Consider the following 18,565-nt stretch of genomic DNA (forward strand, 5'->3'; position numbering starts at 1 on the left):
CACGGCAGTGCTAGTGAGGGTCACCGGGTGGGTGGACGAGAAGGGCATGTCACTCGAGCAATACATGTATAATACTGTCACCGACAGAGGAACAGCGCACTGAGTCAGCCATCGCATCCTCCAACATCACGCGCAATCCCAGCCGGACTGGTCAATGTCATAGCCGGCTGCTGAGAGCTGAGAACGTCGTGGGTCACAACAACGAACTCCATATAAAAGAGCCTGGCCGCCGCTGCTCACCGGCGCACCATCATGTCCCGCCTCCTGCTGGCCTACCGCCTCCGCCTCGCACCGGCGCCCGTCTCCTCTCTCCGCCTCCGCGCAATGTCGTCCGCGAACACGACCTACGAGCACATCCTCACCTCGCGCCCTGCGGAGGGCGTCGCCCTGATCACGCTCAACCGGCCCAAGGCCCTCAACGCGCTCTCGACGCCGGTCTTTACGGAGCTCAACGACGCCGTGGCTGCGTTCGACAGGGACGACGCCGTGCGCGCGTTGGTCCTGACGGGGAGCGAGCGTGCGTTCGCCGGTGCGTTGTGCATTGTTCTGGTGGTGCTGCGCGAGGCTGATTGAGTGCGAACGACGGGTAGCGGGCGCGGACATTAAGGAGATGAAGGACAAGGAATGTACGTCGCCCGTTCTCGCCTATGCGGGCCACCGCTCACTCCGAAATGCCAACCGCAGACTCTGACGTCTTCAAGAACAAGTTCCTCGAGAGCTGGTCGCTCATCACGCAGATCCGCAAGCCCATCATCGCGGCGGTCAGCGGCTACGCGGTGCGCATGTGCTTCCACTTGCAGCTCTGTGCGCGCCCTCACCAGCCCCTCTGCAGCTCGGGGGCGGCTGCGAGCTCGCGATGATGTGCGACATCATCCTCGCCTCGCCGACCGCCGTCTTCGGCCAGCCCGAAATTAACATCGGCGTCGTCCCCGGCGGGGGCGGCACTCAGGTGCGTACCCCCATCGTCTTCCCCTCGAAGGCCGCGCCGACACACCCGCCGCACAGCGCCTCGCCCGCGCGATCGGCAAGTCGCGCACGATGGAGCTCACCCTCACGGGGCGCAACTTCACCGCGGCGGAGGCGGCGGACTGGGGCCTCGTCTCGCGCGTGTCCGAGAACGTCCTCGAGGACGCCATCGCGGTCGCGGCGACGATCGCGTCCAAGAGCGCGGTCGCCGTGCAGGCGGGCAAGGAGGCGGTGAACGTCGCGTACGAGACGACCCTCGCGGAGGGCCTCCGCTACGAGCGCCGCATCTTCCACGGCCTGTTCGCGACGCACGACCAGAAGGAGGGTGCGTGTCCCGCGTGGTGTGTGTGCGTGTGCTGTGGCTCACGGCTTGGGCAGGTATGGCCGCGTTCGCGGAGAAGCGCAAGCCCACTTGGACTCATTCGTGAGTACGGGAGTCGGGAGCGTGGAGAAATACATGTATTATATCTTGTACAACATCAACTGCTATCAAACGGAAGTATACAGCTTGTGGCTGAGTATACAACATGCATCGAGACTGGTCCGAAATGCTTAGTGCGTCTACAACTTCGTCTTCTCCCATGCCGGAACCGGTTCCCTGGCCAAGACCGCCCAGATCGCATCTGCGAGAGCCCGGGGCTGCGTCTGCACGATCTGCGGGGACGTTAGTGCACTGTTGAAAAGAGGTGCAGGTGCGACGTACGAGATGGCCCGAGCCAGGCACACGTCTCGCCGATGCCTGCCTATTGTGCATGCCCTCTGCGAGCAGCCTGTCCTTGACCTGGCCTGGGCTGCGTTAAAAAGTCAGCGCGGCGGTACGGGTGAGGCAATAGGACCCAGACATACATGTAGTCATCGATGGCGCCGTAGAGAACGTGCACGGGCCGGGATGCGCAGAGCGTCGGGAGGTAGTTGTACGCGCGGACACGCCCGGTGTTGTAGTGGTCGCGATAGCACGCCTCCACGGCGCGAGGTGAGTTTGCAGTCTAGCGGAGGGCTGCGAAGGACTGTCTTACCGCTTCCTGAGCTCTCGTGCACTTCAAGGTCACGCCCGAGGTCTTGTCCGGGTACTCCGCGGTCGGCAACTCTCGCAGGCCGTGGTTCTGCCATGCATGTGAGCGGCGTCGCTCGGAGAGGCAGAGACGAGACACGTACCACGAAGGCGCGGAGCACGCGGGGGTCCCAGACCTTAAAGCCGGCGCGCGACTGCAGCCAGGCGAGGGCCTCCCCGCGCGACGCGAAGATATCGCGGCGCTTCTCGGCGCCGGTGGTGAGGTATGTCGAGAAGCTTGGCAGCATCGAGTCCTTGGGGAAGCACATCGGTTCTGCGAAGATGAACGAGTCGAAGCTGACTTTAGGCGAGAATGCGGTCGAGGAGATCCTGGGGCACAGCACAGTGTCAGTTTGAGATTGTGTGTAACAACAGAGTGCCACACGCACAGAGCTACGCAGCCCATCGAATGACCGATTCCGACGAGTCTGCACTTGCTAAAGTCGACGTCCACTCCGCGTCCGAGGCCACTGAGGAAGATGTGTACCGCGCGCGCGTACTCCTCCCAATTGACTGGCGCCCCGTTACGAACGCGAAACATTGAGAACTACGGAGACTCACAGTTGTCGTATCCCCACAGGAGCGTGCGCTCATTCAGGATGGCCGAGTCGCCATGATTCGGGCAGTCGATCGCCCAGACGTCGCGTATCTTGACTGAACTGGCGTCCCCCGCCCGAGCGATGTTTTCAAACAGGTGCTCGAGGGTAGGCTCCCACTGCTCCTTGTGGTACCCTGTTCCGTGCGTCAGGACCAGTGTGAGGGCGTCCGAATCCTCGCTTGTATATCCCGGTACTGTATAGCGCTTCGCGGCGATGAGCAGCGGGTAGTCGGGGCGCGGGTCGCAGACGTATTCCTGCGAGCTGAGAGGTGGCATGCTCGACGAGTGGTAGTAAGTACTACAGCTCGAAAGCAGGTGGTTGGTGGTTCACAAGATAGAACCAGAGCGACCACGAATGTGATTCTCAGCGAAACATTCCCGACATCATGTCATGAGGGCAGCATGGAGGTATTGCGGTGGACGAGCGTGGATCTGCTGATTGTGCGTTGTAAGACAGCCTCGGTGGGATGTCCGGTGCCCGAGGATCATTGAAAGCGATAGCCAGAATGCTATTATGTACAAATCTCCGTCGATACGAGCTAGTACACACCTAGCAGAGTAGGCTGGGATCCTAGTCGAAGCCCAGTACTGACTTGGTTTACTTGAAATCGAATAAATGTGTGCCGCACGTAGTACCGATGAGGAAGGCCCGATGAAATCTGGTGGCGGAGATTGCATCTCGCGCAAATCTCACTGGTCATCCCGCCCAAACCCCGTCCCGAGCCTCGACCTGGCCTCGACGTTCGTTCACATCTTCGCAGGCTTGTGACTGCAGCAGAATCACGAACCAAGATGGCTAATCTACCTCCTGGAACCGCCCCAATCAAGGCTGAGTCCGTACATACAATCCACTCAACGCGGCAGGCTGATCTTACTCGCCTTCGCCAGATTTCTTGTCTCCGCTGCGACGCGGGCCATCCCCGATGATGATGCAGCGGAAGGCAGTACGAGCCATGTAAACGGTCGCAAGGACGGAGAACCCACGCAAGACTCAGACCGCGGTACGGCGCTCTCGGGGGCCCAGCGCAAGAAACTGTCCAAGGAAGAGCGTAAGAAAAATCGCGGCGCGAACAAGGGCCGACGTTTTGCGCGCGTTCAGGACGAGGTCGAGCTGTGCTGGAAGGTCGCTACTGGAAAGGATTGCGAGTTTGGCTCTGAGTGAGTGTGCCCGTTTCCTCTATGCATGTCTACGGTTCGACGGTATGCACAGGTGTCGCTTCACGCATGATGTGTCGGCCTATCTCAACGTAAAGCCGAAGGACATCCATTTCCCTGCATCAGAAGACCTACTCGATGCCCCGCCATACGTCCGCGGCCGCTTGTCGCCTGATGTCGAGATGTCCGAGAGTAGTAACACCTCCATAGACTTATCCACAAAGTGCCCCGTCTTCGAACGTACGGGCGAATGCAAACATGGTCTCAAATGTCGTTTCCTTGGCGGACACGTTCGTCCAGTCGAGGGCGGCGCCGTCGACCTTGTTTCAGACGAAGAGAAAAAGGCACGAGCAGCGGGCTCCGAGCAGGAGCTCAATTTCATCGACGGCCCGACCCTCAAAATGATCAGGACCAAGAAGTACCCACAACCCATCTCTGGCGCGTATCTCAAAGAGCTGCAAGCCGCAGGAGAGGAGTCCAAAGTTGCCTCTGAACCTTTGGTTGCCCAGGATGCCGCACCCGCCTCCTCCATCGACGTACAAACCCCGGATGCACCCGCGCCAGCTACCACCGACACAGAAGATCAGTCTCAAAAAGACACGCCAGATGTGCCTCTTCGGTTCAGCGAGAAGAAACGATTACATTGGAAAGGGAAAACATGTGAGTGCCGATGCGTCAGACCGTCCGTCCTGATCACGGACGGACGCCCCCGGCCCGCCCGCAGATCTCGCGCCTCTCACCACCGTTGGGAACCTGGTAAGCTTCACGCGCTCGACTCTGCGATCAATGATTTACACCAAACAAGCCTTTCCGCAGACTGTGCGTTGACTACGGTGTGGATATTACCTGCGGCGAGAGTACGTGCACTGTACCCAACCCACTGACCTCCGTTGACACTGTCTCCAGTGGGCCTCGCGATGTCGTTCCTACAAGGCTCGAAGGAGGAGTGGTCGCTCGTCCGGCGGCACCCGTCCGAGTCCACCTTCGGAATGCAGATTGCAGGCAGCAAACCGGCGCTGCTCGTCCCCGCCGCGGAGATCATCGGCCGCGAGTGTGCGGGCAACCTCGACTTCGTCGACATCAACTGCGGCTGCCCGATCGACCTCGTGTATAAGACTGGCAGTGGCTCCGCTTGTACGTCGTCTTCCGCCGGGTACTCGTAGTCGGAAATGGCTGACTTATAGATTGTAGTGCTTGACGCTGCTGGAAAGCTGGGGAAGATTATCATGGGGATGAACAAGGCACTTGGAGACATCCCCGTTACGGTCAAGCTCCGTACGGGAGTGAAGGACGGGCGTAATACGGCGCACAAGCTCATGCCGCGCTTGGCTCCTGAATTTGGCGTATCCGCGATCACGGTATTCATACCCTTGCGTGAAGCGCAAAGCAGCCACTGACTCATGGCCGCTGGTAGCTACACGGGCGGACACGGCAGCAGCGCTACACCAAGCTCGCCGACTGGGACTACATCAAGCAGTGCGTCGACGCCGTCCGCGCCAGGGAACAAGATGAGGGCCGTGCGTAATCTCGTTCTCGTGTATGACAGCCTGATCCCATTCTGGCTTATAGTCGCGCCAGTACCGATCTTCGGCGGCGGCGACTGCTTCTCCTCGCAAGACTACTGGGAGAAGATGGATGGCACCGGCGTCGACGGTATCATGATCGGGCGCGGCGCGCTCATCAAGCCGTGGATTTTCACCGAGATCAAGGAGAGGAGGGAGTGGGACATCAGCTCGCGAGAACGACTCGACCTCGTCCGAAAGGTCAGTATCATCTCGCCATCTCATGTGTCTCTCGTCACTGACTTGTATGCGGCATTGCAGTACGCGGAGTACGGGTTGAAGTGAGTTTTCATTACTTGTTTGTTATACAGATGTTGACAGGATCGTAGTCATTTCGGAACGGACACAGCGGGGGTGAACACCACGCGCCGATACCTCTGCGAGGCGCTCTCCTTCCAATACCGCTACATCCCCATCGGCCTGCTTGAGACCCTCCCGGGACGCCTCAACGACCGCGCGCCAGCGTTTCGTGGGCGCGATGACCTAGGTATATGCTCTCAATCGGTTCGTTCATGTATACGGAGCTGACGGTGGGCTCCGTGTTGTACAGAGACACTTTTGGCGAGCCCCGACAGTAGGGACTGGGTCAAGATCTCTGAGATGTTCCTTGGGCCAGCCCCTGAAACGTGGACATTCACGCCGAAGCACAAGAGCAACGCATACGGAAGCGAGGAGAGCCAGGGCTGAACGCCCATTCGGATGTTGCTGTCTACCAGTACAGTAAGTCGTAAGGACATGGGCTTGTGATTTGAGAACAGTTATAGCTTGCTTGTATCAGTGCACATGGTTGCATGTTGTTTGTAACAGATCTCTGTAGTAGCCAATGTATGCCATTGAGCATGGCAAATTAGACCTTTTCATATGCAGATGAAATGAAGTTCTCATGTCAGTGAGTTAGTACTACTGAGTCTCTGAGCGTGTAATACACGACCCCATCTAATACGCACCTCGCGAGTGCCAAGGATGGTATCGATGGCTTTCCGTCCATACGGCGATGCAACCGCGCATCGACGCCAACAATCAGTTCGTACTTCGGCTTGTATGGACGTTTCTGAGTCGCTTCGCGAAAAAGAAAAAGATCACCACTCGAGGATGTACGGGAAAGACGGAAGTCGAAGCTGACGCCTCTGTACGTCCATGACTGTGGAGTAGCGAACCATCTACCAGCGAAGTCGCCGACATTTGTTCGAGGGTTGCAGCTATTGACGGTTCTCATCCAGGATACCTGCGAGTCGCTCTTGAACAACTTCATTCCAATAATGGAGAGAACATACGAGGCTCAATCGCAGTAGTGCAGTGTGAATGGACAAGGAGGGATGCGTCACTACACCTTGCACTTCGACAGCCTTCCCAGTGAGTAGCCATGTCAGGAGGAATCAAATATACACATAAATACCCAGCGTAGGCTGTGGTCGGTAATTACACGAACAGTAGAGGTCAGACTGGTTACTACAGCCCACAAAGCAAGCATTAGCGTTTCGTACATTACTTCCCATCTATGAGTCCTCCGGCATGTTCACGAGCTCAACCGCCCTGTCTATGATCTCCTGGAGCGGCCAGCGCTCGCCCTGGCCCTGCTTGAGGTCGAGCAAGTCGCCAATCTCGTCGCACGCGGTGAGCACCATGTCCATGTCCTCCTTCGTGTGCGCCGCGCTCACGCAGAACCGCACACGCGACGTCACCAGCGGCGTCGCCGGGTACGCCACCACCACGACGACGATCGGCACTGCGCGCGTGCGCATCATCCGGCTGAACACCGCCATCTTGCCCGGGTTGAACAGCAGCAGCGGGATCACCGGCGAGTCCGCACAGCCATACGTGATGAACCCGAGCCTGCGCAGGCCCCGGTTGAGGTACCGCGAGTTGAACGCGATCCGCCGCAGCCGCATCTGCCCGTCGGAGCCGTCCACCATCGCCGGCGAGAGCGGCATCCACGACGGCAGCAGCGACATCGGGGCGGTACCCGGGTGCCGCTCCAGCTCCGCGACCTCCTGCACTGCAGTATTCGAACTCGGCGCGGGCGAGATGCCCATGATGCTCGCCATCGACGCGACAACCTGCATGAGGACCGGTGGTGTCATCGCCTCCGTGTACGTCCCCGTGTGCGCGCGTAGACGCAGCCCGTCGATGAGCGCCTTCGAGCCCGAGATGTATCCACCAGCTGCACCGAACGACTTCGTGAACGTGCCCATGAGAATGTCGATGTTCCGCGGGTTGATCCCAAAGTAGTCCGCGACGCCTCGTCCGTGCGGGCCGAGTGCGCCGATGGAGTGTGCCTCGTCGACGAAGAGGTAGAACTGCAGCGGCGGTCAGCATGTGTGCACGGACCACACATCCACACACACCTTGTACTTCTTCTTGAGCTCCATGATCACTGGCAGGTTCGCAAGCGTGCCCTCCATCGAGAACAGGCCCTCGACGATCACAAGGATCTTCTTCCACGGTCGGTGCGTCTTCGGCTGGCCCTGACTGATGACCTCGCGCAGCAAGTTCTCGAGCGACTTCATGTTGTTGTGCTTGAACGTCCGCACGTTCGCGCCGCTCACGCGCACACCGAAGCGGATCGACGCGTGGTTGAACTCGTCGGAGATGACCAGGCTGCCCTTGCTGACGAGAGCGGGAATGACCGTCGAGTTGGTGGCAAAGCCCATACTGCAGATCATCGAGTCTTCCTGTCCAACAAACTTTGCGACAAGCGCTTCCGCTTGCTCGTGCAGGTCCAGCGATCCACCCTCCAGACGCGTTCCGCACGACGAGACGCCATACCGGTTGATACAAGCCTCCACCGCGTCAGCGCACCCGCCACGGGCCTGGGCGAAACCGAGATAGTTGTAGGACGAAATGTTCAGCCCACGCGTGCGTGTACCGGTCGGATGCATCGTGACATTGTAGTCCGGAGAGTAGCGGTCGAGCAGGAGAATTGTGCGCCCAGGCACGCCGGTGACAGGGTGCGAGAAGCAGTCGTCAATGCGAGTCTTGAGCCGCCGGGTATAGAACGAGTCGAAGTCGGAGTTAAGTGCTGCATATCCCTGTGTAACATTGAAATCAGTATGCGTGATACTTGCACAACGTTCATAGGCTAGTAAGTCGAGACGTTCGTGAACGCACTAGTTAGACGGACGGAATTGAGCGCGGTTGCCTTGACCCAGTTTCTTCGCGCAACTCGTGGATCTTCCCTGGATGGGAAACCCTGCACTTCTCCCCACAGGGCCTTCACAATTAGGCAAGGGAATGCAGCTCTCGACTCGGGGCTAAATCCAGCCGCATATCGATCACGGAATAGAAGCGGACCCGGTGTAATTCAGGATTCCACGTACCCCGCAGTCTCCGCTCGAAGCCGCGGCCCTCCTAAATGGCCCACGAATACTGCTGAACGGCCCCTGCGGGCTAGCGAGGCGCATAGACAATCTTCGTCGTTGGCCAACGCAGGCAACGGCAACGCGCGGACACGAGTAGGACGGCCCAGGCTGTCACAGATGCGCAATCCAGGACTGGGATACTCCAGACCGAGGCTACCGAGGGTGTGGGTTGGAATTGCGCGATTGTCGCGACAACGAACATTGCCCACTCGTCGATAGCCCACATGACCATCTCCTTGCGCTGTACGGGACTCTTCCCCATGGGCAACTTCCCACCAGAAGTCATAGTCGGGAAAAATAGAAATAGAACGGCGATCAGAGCAGAGTAGTACTCACATCGTGTGCCAAAAGATGCCTATAGGCGGACCGCCTGAAACGCTTGCCAACAAAGTCGCGCAAGTGCCCGAGGCAGATGACAAGGAGGTAGCTGAGGTAGGTGGTGAGGAGGATGTAGTGGGGCGGGTCCTGCTCGGGGTAGCTGCGGTAGGGCGTGCCCGGCTTGTGCTGGCTCATGAAACGATACTGCTCGTTGGCGCAGTGTCCAAACTCGGAGTGGACGGTTGTGAAGACCTGCTCGCTCGTCGGCGGGTTGCGCGGGTACGACAGCGCATCGTCGAACTCGGCGTCGGGGTCGTCGAGGACCGTGTCGGAGCTGCTCGTCGTGACCGAGCTGGACAAGGAGAGGGCGGGGGTCGAGCTGGGCGTGCCCCCGTGTGCTCGTGCGCGTGCGTCGGCCTCTGATACGGCGGAGAGGTACGAGGCCGCGGAGGACATGGCGGGGGTCGACTTTTTCCTGAAGATCGACGGTTGCGGCGACGAGCTCTGGAGTGCCATCGGGGAGGGTCGTGATGGCATGGTCGTGAACCGCGCTGGACAACGAGCACTCGTTTTTGACGGCGAGGCTCGGAGATGGTGGTCGTGCCTGGGTAAGATGAACGCGCCCGACGACCGCAACCGTCCAGCGCTGCAGGCTTATTTTACCCACGATAGCCTTCTACCTCCATCAATTCCCCGTTGATAGCATTCTGATAGCATTGTGGCGGTGCTTCAATTCCTCAATGCTATAGAATACTATTGTCGCAAAATTGCGACCCCTATTCTCTCAACATTCTCTGCCCATATGCTGCCATCACGGAGACGCTGCTGACACACCAAGTCAGCGCACAGCTCCGTTGATGGGGGCCCGCTTGATCTGCAAGATAGATAGAATTCACGACCAGAGCAAAAGCGGAAAAGCTACGAGACACAACGATGATCCGAACAGCAGTACACGTACGCCACACACACAGCAACCACCACAAAAGGAGCAAACCTGACAGCATATCGATGATGGACAGTCCCCTGACCGCCCATGCTGCGTAATAACGGGTAAGAAATCGAACACGAGAAAGAGTTAGCACCAGTCTCAATCATCCTCGTGGTGCTCCACGTCCCCCGCGTTTGCCCGCAAACCCTCGCGACGGTTTGGCATTTGTCGTTGAGGAGGCGGAGGGATCCATAGGCGGTCCTCGAGGAGCGCGGAGGACCTTCACGCTGGTCGTGTCCGCAGGCGGTGGCGAACGCGACTTGACAGTAGCACCCCGCTCTGCATCAATCGATAGTCCATCTGCCCCGCCCTGGCGCGGGCTGTCGCTGAATATACGCTGGCGCGCGGCTTGGTACTGCGCCTCCCTCTCTGCGTACGACTTCTGTGCGTCGACGGCCGACTGAGCAGCTGGAGCCGACGACGACGCTCCGGCGGTCGGTCGCTTCAGGATCTTCAGCGTAGGCTGAAATGCAGCGGGCGGCGGTGGCAGGACCGTGCTCGTGCCGGACCCAACCATGACTAACTCGGGCATGGGAGCCTTCTTGTTACTGCGATGCTATTCAGCCATGCGATGCGGACGATAGCACACACAGGTAGACTCACGCGTTCTCCCATAGTGCCTGCGGGTCCTCCTCCTCCTTGTCTTCGTCATCGTCGTCGTCCCAAGAGTCACGAACAACCGCCACGGGAGCCTTGGCTTTCACGCGGTGCGCGAGAGAGGATGCATCTGGCTGGTATTAGGTTTCTAGTCATTCAACGTACCTGCTTGGACAAAGGCTTACCAGAGACTGTTCCCAGACATCACTTGCCGTGCTAGTGCTTGCTACGGACATATAGAACGTGTGTGCTCAGGGCTAGGTGAAGGCGGTAAGAATGAGCGAATTCGAATCAGGTTTAGGAGCGATGGTTGGACAGTCACATGACAGACGCAACCAGCGTTTACAGGTTAAATGTGCAGTTTACAGACTGACATACAGTGTACACTCGTTCTGGTCGTCGATTGGTCGTCGAAGCACCGCAGCGAAGTTTTACAACATATGCATTGGTCCCCTCTTTCCGTGATTTACAATCCGTGCTATAGGCTATTGGTATCCCGTATCCCAGCCAGTCTCTAACGCCACATGGACAATAAATAGTTGTCGACGTCTATTACAGTCTATCACCACGACCGATAACCTTGACCTGCACATCATACGTGAGCAAAGCACAAAGGTGCAGACGGGGCAGACGTACCTTGAAGCCAATTTTCTTGAGAACGTCAGCGTCGACGATCATACGCCCGTCGAACACGAACGCGGGCTTGTTCATATGTTCGTAAACCGTCTGCCAGTCGATCTCGCGGAACTCCTTCCACTCGGTGGCGATGACGACCGCCTCCTTGTTCTTGCACGCCTCAAGCGAGGAGCGGGCGATCGTTACCTGCTTCTTAACTACAAGACAAATTGACATCTGTCAGTATCGAAGGACCACAGTGAGCAGGTACATACTGTTCTCAAGAGGGACGTTCGGGCACGCCTCGGCGAGGTCGAGCCAGATCTGGACATCGTCGACCTTCGGATCGTATATGGTCACGTAGGCACGCTCGGAGAGAAAGTCGCGAACGAGCGTGATGGCAGGCGATTCACGCGTGTCGCCAGTGTCCGCCTTGAACGCGAAGCCGAGGACGGCAATATGCTACGGGCATACACACTCAGCATCGGCGCAAACACAACATACCGACCATGCCATACCTTGCCGGTGATCGTGTTGAACAGCGTGTCGACGACGGTCTTCGAGAAGCGATGCTTCTGATACTCGTTCATCTCGACGACCTGGCGCCAGTACGCCGCAACCTGCGGGAGGTGCAAGCTCTCGCTCAAGTACACCAAGTTCAAGATATCCTTCTGGAAGCACGACCCGCCGAACCCGACGGACGCGCGGAGGAACTTTGGGCCGATGCGCGAGTCGAACCCGATCGCATGCGCGACCTCGTCGATGTTCGCGCCCGTCGCCTCGCAGATCGCGGAGAGCGCGTTGATGGACGAGATGCGCTGCGCGAGCATCGCGTTCGCGGCGAGTTTCGAGAGCTCCGAGGACCACAGGCCGACGGTGAGGATGCGCTCCTTCGGCACCCAGTTCGCGTAGACCTCCGCGAGCGACTCGCACGCGGCCTTGCCCTCGGGCGACTGGAGCGAGCCGATGAGCACGCGGTCCGGGCTGAAAAGGTCGGCGATCGCTGTGCCCTCCGCGAGGAACTCGGGGTTGGAGAGGATGTCGAAGCGGCAACCAGGGCGTGAGTTGGCTTCGAGGATGGTGCGCATTGACTCGGCGGTCCGGCAGGGCACGGTCGACTTCTCGACGACGATCTTGGAAGAGTGTGCGACGGCAGCAATTCGGCGTGTGGCGAGTTCGACATAGCTGAGTATATGCGCGTCAGTATGCACTTCGAAGTAACAACAATGCTCGTAAAAGACACCCCAGCGGGGCAACTGTCATGTGTGATAGATGCAGAAGCCTCGTCGACGCAAGGACAACATTTAGCTGAGGCTGGGTATGGTCATACCACAGAACGGATCCGATCACCGTACTCGCGCAAACAGGCGCAGCCGTCTATTCGACAGCACGTCGAGCAGAAACAGCGTCGCAATTTGGCTAGACCGCGTTTACCTCCCTACAAACGGCGAAATCGTATGTCAAAGAATGGCGCGGAGACCCAGAGCCGTCCGGCCACACACGCGCTGCCACATAGAGTATGTCATAGGATGAGAGATCGACATCATGAATGGAACGGCAGTCACTCTAGCTTCGACAGTGGGACGTTGTGATCTCTAAGACGGTCAGCTGGGGAGAATACCCAGGGGCTCCAGGCCTAGGAATGCGCTTAACGATACTGCCGGGCGGCAGGCTAGACCTCTGCGCGCGACAGCGAGAGTGCCGATGGTGATGCCGCAACCATTCGGTGGCTCCGCGGTTGGCCGTAGCCCGCCAGCGCGAAGTAACACCACCATCGCACGAGTCGCGTTTTGCAGACGCGTCGTTTCGGGGATGGAGAGCACATCAACGCCCGTGCGATACGTACCCCGCGGCGAAGGGGAGCTCCCCCGGGGCACCCACCAGAGCAGCGCATGGGCGCATATATGCGCTTCCCAACCCCCTAAGGGCTTCATAGCAGTGCCGCAATGAACGCAGAGTGTATGGGGGTAGTACGTTGGGAATGCCAGAGAGATGCACGTACTTCAGGTCTGCCGCAAACCCAGCTCCGACCCCACTCTTCTTCGTCGGCGTGTTGACACTGACGAAGATGAGGTCCGCCTCCTGGATGCCCTTGTCGACGTCGGTCGAAAAGAAGAGGTTACGTCCGCGCGCCTGTTTGACGACGTCGACGAGGCCGGGCTCGTAGATCGGGAGGTCGAAGTCGGGGCTGTTCCACGCGTCTACACGCGCCTGGTTGAGGTCGACGATGGTGACTTGGATGTGGGGGCATTTGAGCGCGATGACGGCGCACGTTGGGCCACCTGCGGAGACTGGTGAGAAGCGTTCGGGCTCACACGTAAATGCTTCCGCGTACCGACATATCCGGCACCGACTGGCCCGCGTGGTCAGCGAATGGGCATCTGCGAGCACAACGCGGTGTACGTACTGCAGCAGACTTTGGTGACTTTGACGGAGGCCATGGTGGTGTGGTGGAGAGAACGAGGGACAGGCAGCGGGCAGTATTAACTTTAAGTATGTAAGAGGAGGTGGCGGCAACTTGACAAGCCAGACGCAACTTCCGCGCAGGTATGAAGTCGCCGCGGCCGCGTGCGCGCCGGCTCGGGCAGACGCGCCTCAAGCGCGTCTCGCTCGCCCTCCTCCTCTCCTCCTCCTCCATCGTCCTCATCACAGCCGCCACGGCAGTGCCCCAATGGGCAGTCGCCAACCCATCTGTCTGCGTCCGACTCGCTTCCGCGGCGGTATCACCCCTGTCGTTTGCTTCCGTCGTCCCCCGTCTGTGACGCGACTCCTCGGGACCGCAATTTCCGCGGTTCTTTCGTCATGATGCGCGTATTCTGGGGTACATCTTGCAGCGGAGGCGCGAGACGTAATCATACGGTGAGTAGATGCGTACTTCCTGGGCTGTAGGGCCCAAGGTCTCTCCGCGACATGAGGGGCTCAGGACGGCTGTGTAATGCCGTGCATGACTACCGTGAGTCACTGTACTCTGTTTCATTATATACATCACTTCTACACAATTATTCGTGGATGACCCAGTGAACAGCAGGAAACTACGTGCGGCCGCTCCAAGAGCAGCTATATCTATGCCGTCGTATGAGCCTTCGACAATTTACACGCGCATATACTCAACGTGTGCTAGCTATATGCGCGCTGTATGAGCGTAGCGGGGTACCGCTTAGTCCTAAATCTTAAGGCGATGAAGAGACCACTCTGAGTCGATGCACGCGATCTACCTGACTCCGCGCTCGTTTCATCTTGGTAGACCGTTGCATTTGCCGCGTCCAACAGTCGACACTGTGTTCAGGCAACCTGCTCATGCTCGAGGACTTCCCTCGGCACGGTCCTCCTTCCTCATTCCTATCTCTACTTTTCCGTACAAATGGGTTATCTCCAACCATTTCTATCATTCATGTCTCTGTATATTCAAATGACTAGTGTTGTGCTACATACAAAATAGGAATGGAGGTTCTACACTGAGTGTGCACTTGGTACACTTTTGGAGTCATCGGGTAGCCCAAGTGTCAGGATGCCCTCCTTGACCCATGGTCTGAAGAGTGGGGCTACAAAGGATTTGACAAGGGCATAACTAGCAGCCTGGACTCCACCTTAGGAGGGGTTTCTAGTTTCCTATGAGTAAACAAATTTAATGTGCACAGGCCTAGACCCGGCATAGAGAGGATGTTGTCGAAATATGGTACGGAGAGCATTGACAGATGCATAGTATTCCTCCGTTGTAATCAGGCTGTCATGAGAAACTGAGGGATTTTGTAGGCTGACGGTTATGTGCAGCTTCTGCACCCATGATCTTGGAATATAGGCTATTAATGTCATGAGAGCCTGCTGGATGCTATCTTGTCTCAGTGGGACCCCCACATATATAGCAAAGAGTGTGTTGAAGGCAATATTGGCATATATCTCAGGGAAGAGATAATCTAGAAACTTCATAAGACCAAGTTAATAATTCACATGTGAAGAGACTGACCTGTATGTTCCAAGATCTGCCAAGCTAGATATGTATGTGGAGGGCCAGATGTCTGCAGTGCTTTGAAGAGCTGTTGCTGAAGCTCTTCCACTGGGCTCCCTTGGAAACTAATGTACAAATTATGGAACTGGTGATTTTGGCTTGCCAAACCCAACAGCTGTGGTATGCATGGACACAAGCTCTCATATAGTCTGACTTGGGCAAACTGAGTCTTTCCTGTAGACAAGAGCATGGGCAGAACCTCTGCTGTATCTACAGTAGATGCATGGCTCCAAGTAGGGTTCCCAGTGAGATGTAGCTCCAATGAAGGATGACAAGCATGCAAAAACTTCCTCAACATGTGATATGATGAGAAGCATCCCAAGTCTATCTCCAGTTTCACAAGACTTGGGCATAACAAGCATGTGTCCAGTATGCCTTGATAATGCTCTGGGCCATAGGGCTCAGTGATGCTCTCATTTTCATTGTCTTCCACTGAGCACACTACTTCAATATGTTTTAGGCTTGAGCTCATAGAGGATTCAGGTGTATGCAGCAAGGGTGCTACATGTGGCTCTCCCAAGACAACACCTGACAAGCTGAGCCTTTTGAGCTGAGGTAATGCATTGATTATCCTCTGGAGTAGCTCAGCCCTCTTCAGATGACACTTTGTGAGGGAAAGGTCCAGGACAGATCTAAAGTATGACAGGAACCTGAAAAACAGCACATGGGGCTGGACAGCCTTCCAGGTAATCCCATGCAGTCTCAGATTTTGCAGCCTGGGCATAAAATACCCTCTAACACGCAAGGGGAGGGTATGCACAAAAGGCCTCTCAGAGCTCTCATAGACATCCAGTGTTTGCACGATCCGGCAGTATCTCCTATTTTCCTTAGACACCAGCATGTGCACAAATGCCCCCAGAGATGCAGTGTTCTGTACAACCACCTCTCTAGGTAGGTGGTATTTTGCAGCAGAGTACCAGGCACGGCAGACTAGGCAACACTTAGCAAGCAGCAAAGGCTCATCCCAGAGATAATCAATGATGTAGTCCACAAGCTCTTGAGGTAGGGCTGGCATGGCAACACTGCTATAGCAATCAGAGTCAGTAAGCCCATATCAATGGAATGGACATCAAGCTGTACATCGCCTCAGATCTCTTTCATCATGAAGTAAGCGGTAGTCAGTTGAAACCACAACGGCTGTCGAAGACAAGCTCACCTTGAACAAGGACCGCGGTGCCTTGCGGACACGCCGCCGCGTTTTCGCGGCCAATTTCTGTCCGGCTCGAACCATCAGTATCTTGCACCGTCACGGTGACAGCTTTAGGTAGAAGACCGACCCGCGAGGACACCACATCATCCGCCGCCGACTGTTCGATAGGCATCTTGGGCATCCTGATGAGGGCAGAGAGTCTGTTCGAGCGTTCGTGCGAGGCGGGGAATGAGGGAAGGGACGCAACCGCGAGCGAGCGCAGACTTGCGTAGATAAACGAAGGCGTCTCGATACACGTGTGTGGGAATTCGAACCCGTCTTGCCTCCGCCCGTGTCAGTGACATGCTTCGCGTCTGACTGCGTGCATGCGGCGAAGCACACAGCTCTAGCATGAGGCAGGACTGGTGCTTCCACCCATCGATCTGCAGCCCGTCCAAGCTTCAAGACTCGTCGTCGCGCTGTCGTTATGGCGAGGACGCAAGCTGCAATTGACAAGTGCGTGAGCGTATGGTCGAACCTGAGCAAATCGTGACAACTGCAAGGATGCGCATTGCAAGTGCAATCGGAGACGGTGATCGATACAAAGCCTTCGAAGAGGGCAGTGACAGATGATGTCTAGAATGTAGCGAAGCCCGCTTTTCAGTCTCGCACTCGAGGAATCGATCCTTCATGACTGGATGCTACTGGGCTTCGAGAATCCTGGACTTCGATCTGCTGGGAAGCAAGGGGCACGGACCGATTGACGAAGACGAATGGATGGAGATGAACGGAGTGGACGTACAGGGGATGCGCACGTCAACACTTCTCCAGAGGTGGCGAGACGGGCCTGTGAGGGCAGCTATATTTCTCACCATCCGTCCAATGCCTTCAGGCTTGTCAGCGGCATGTCATCAATCCATTGCTTGAGCACTTCGGGCTGTCGTAGTGTTCTCGTACCCGTCCAGCGGGCGACTACGGATGGGTGTTTCAGTCAAATTGTTGTCGCATCCTGGACCTGAATCGGCAACGATCGTAGCGAGGACCGCTCAACCTGAGGAACTCAGAGCAGATAGTTAGCCTCACGAGTCACCACAGATGCGCGCGCCACACGTACGGCATAGACCAGCCTCTAAGTGCCAGTGGCCTGGGCACTGGCACTGACTAGAATAACATCACAACAAGGCCCATGAACCTCTACATAGCACAGCCTTCGGCGCGTCTTAGCTTCCCTCCCCGCCGGTGGGCGAAGGAGGTACTAGACTCTGGGATCACGGTGAGATGCGCGCCCGGACGGTTCAGTCCCCACTCCGTCGGGACGACCGCCCGCCCCAGAGAACTACTCTACCTACAGGCAACTACAAAGGTCTACACTAACGCGAGAGCCAACAAGAGCGCGCAACTCTCGCAGTGCCGACGCCCCGTCACAACGGTACTTCGCTAGGCGATGGCCCTGCGAGGGTTCCTCCAGACTGACAATCGTCTACCGACGCCCCCTCGCGGATGGAACGCGGTGGGACAGCGCCGGCAGGCGATGGCCAGCCGGGTGGCCTTGGGCTGGCGGGGGGTCGAGCTTGCGCGGTGAGCGAACTTGAAGTCGGCGACGCCCCGTCACAACGGTATTTCACTAGGCGATGCGATCGTCAGCCGCTGCCCACGCACTTTGTGCAAAGAGTAAGGTCAGCTTGTGGGCTCAGGGAGAGACGGAAAGACTTACAAAGACAAGACACCGTCGCCGCAACAGATGTGGGAGAGGAAGAGAGGAAGGATGTCGATTGGAGGCTTCTGGGTGCGTTATTTATACGGTTGACGAGTCAGGCTGACAACGAGGAAGAGCTCGGCCAGCCTCAACCCAAATTGTGTCAGCCGCGCTGTCCGGGATGTCACGGCGTGTACGATCGAACATGGTGCACTGCGGCTGACCCGAGATGTTCGTTCGTAAGTTCAAGTTCTTCCCCATCACGTAGAGTCACGCAGGAAGTGTGGATCACTGTTGGGACCGCTTTCCTCACCCCAAGGCGAACACCATGGACTTGGAAGCGAAATGGCATTGGCGGGAGTGGCTCGCGACAACGTTGACATCCTCCACCTTGATCTGGCTCCTATATTGAGAGAACGCTTTGTTGCATTCTGAGCGTATGTTCTTCAGGTATGAAGATAATCGGAGTATTAACTCGGTATTGTTGCCCTCGACGTGCGCCTCAAGATTTGCTGATGTCTTCTG

The 18,565-nt window shown here is 57.3% G+C and overlaps 8 protein-coding genes across 8 annotated transcripts; 3 read left to right on the forward strand and 5 right to left on the reverse strand.

Moving 5' to 3' along the window:
• The first annotated feature begins 67 nt into the window (after positions 1-67).
• Positions 68-1,477, forward strand: C8Q71DRAFT_780096 (enoyl-CoA hydratase). Its single transcript, XM_047924829.1, has 7 exons — positions 68-177; positions 241-529; positions 591-626; positions 685-776; positions 833-949; positions 1,006-1,291; positions 1,345-1,477. The coding sequence occupies exons 2-7, from the start codon at positions 253-255 to the stop codon at positions 1,392-1,394; spliced, it is 858 nt and encodes a 285-aa protein (XP_047774841.1). The 5' UTR covers positions 68-177; positions 241-252; the 3' UTR covers positions 1,395-1,477.
• On the reverse strand, positions 1,478-3,069 carry C8Q71DRAFT_780100 (Alpha/beta hydrolase fold-1). The gene is made up of 7 exons (XM_047924830.1): positions 2,579-3,069; positions 2,407-2,530; positions 2,122-2,347; positions 1,983-2,069; positions 1,813-1,925; positions 1,670-1,757; positions 1,478-1,620 (listed from the first exon to the last, which is right to left on the reverse strand). Exons 1-7 carry the CDS (start codon positions 2,889-2,891, stop codon positions 1,528-1,530), a joined length of 1,044 nt encoding a protein of 347 aa, XP_047774842.1. The 5' UTR covers positions 2,892-3,069; the 3' UTR covers positions 1,478-1,527.
• A 258-nt stretch (positions 3,070-3,327) lies between these two features.
• On the forward strand, positions 3,328-6,200 carry C8Q71DRAFT_780102 (zinc finger dihydrouridine synthase). Its single transcript, XM_047924831.1, has 12 exons — positions 3,328-3,448; positions 3,504-3,773; positions 3,826-4,430; positions 4,495-4,526; positions 4,576-4,627; positions 4,677-4,904; positions 4,962-5,128; positions 5,185-5,287; positions 5,340-5,533; positions 5,594-5,613; positions 5,662-5,819; positions 5,883-6,200. Exons 1-12 carry the CDS (start codon positions 3,408-3,410, stop codon positions 6,017-6,019), a joined length of 2,007 nt encoding a protein of 668 aa, XP_047774843.1. The 5' UTR covers positions 3,328-3,407; the 3' UTR covers positions 6,020-6,200.
• Positions 6,201-6,564: 364 nt separating this feature from the next.
• On the reverse strand, positions 6,565-9,632 carry C8Q71DRAFT_780107 (serine palmitoyltransferase 2). The gene is made up of 3 exons (XM_047924832.1): positions 9,028-9,632; positions 7,678-8,361; positions 6,565-7,629 (listed from the first exon to the last, which is right to left on the reverse strand). The coding sequence occupies exons 1-3, from the start codon at positions 9,544-9,546 to the stop codon at positions 6,829-6,831; spliced, it is 2,004 nt and encodes a 667-aa protein (XP_047774844.1). The 5' UTR covers positions 9,547-9,632; the 3' UTR covers positions 6,565-6,828.
• A 421-nt stretch (positions 9,633-10,053) lies between these two features.
• C8Q71DRAFT_283023 (uncharacterized protein) lies at positions 10,054-10,918 on the reverse strand. Its single transcript, XM_047917519.1, has 3 exons — positions 10,780-10,918; positions 10,601-10,728; positions 10,054-10,545 (listed from the first exon to the last, which is right to left on the reverse strand). Exons 1-3 carry the CDS (start codon positions 10,828-10,830, stop codon positions 10,101-10,103), a joined length of 624 nt encoding a protein of 207 aa, XP_047774845.1. The 5' UTR covers positions 10,831-10,918; the 3' UTR covers positions 10,054-10,100.
• Positions 10,919-11,102: 184 nt separating this feature from the next.
• C8Q71DRAFT_283014 (UDP-glucose dehydrogenase) lies at positions 11,103-13,785 on the reverse strand. The gene is made up of 7 exons (XM_047917518.1): positions 13,617-13,785; positions 13,545-13,562; positions 13,212-13,491; positions 11,728-12,394; positions 11,485-11,671; positions 11,231-11,427; positions 11,103-11,179 (listed from the first exon to the last, which is right to left on the reverse strand). Exons 1-7 carry the CDS (start codon positions 13,648-13,650, stop codon positions 11,147-11,149), a joined length of 1,416 nt encoding a protein of 471 aa, XP_047774846.1. The 5' UTR covers positions 13,651-13,785; the 3' UTR covers positions 11,103-11,146.
• Positions 13,786-15,753: 1,968 nt separating this feature from the next.
• Positions 15,754-16,230, reverse strand: C8Q71DRAFT_686205 (uncharacterized protein; the record flags this gene model as incomplete). The annotated part of the gene is made up of 1 exon (XM_047919806.1): positions 15,754-16,230. A coding segment is annotated over one exon (477 nt), but the record flags the coding sequence as incomplete, so codon positions are not given.
• An 804-nt stretch (positions 16,231-17,034) lies between these two features.
• Positions 17,035-18,420, forward strand: C8Q71DRAFT_726638 (uncharacterized protein; the record flags this gene model as incomplete). The annotated part of the gene is made up of 7 exons (XM_047921787.1): positions 17,035-17,251; positions 17,291-17,416; positions 17,547-17,773; positions 17,813-17,922; positions 17,973-18,130; positions 18,156-18,279; positions 18,309-18,420. 7 exons carry the CDS (start codon positions 17,035-17,037, stop codon positions 18,418-18,420), a joined length of 1,074 nt encoding a protein of 357 aa, XP_047774848.1.
• Between the last annotated feature and the right edge of the window lie 145 nt (positions 18,421-18,565).

The sequence above is a fragment of the Rhodofomes roseus genome (genome assembly GCF_022264815.1).
Source record: "Rhodofomes roseus strain CIRM-BRFM 1785 chromosome Unknown C8Q71scaffold_24, whole genome shotgun sequence".
Lineage (NCBI taxonomy): Eukaryota > Fungi > Basidiomycota > Agaricomycetes > Polyporales > Fomitopsidaceae > Rhodofomes > Rhodofomes roseus.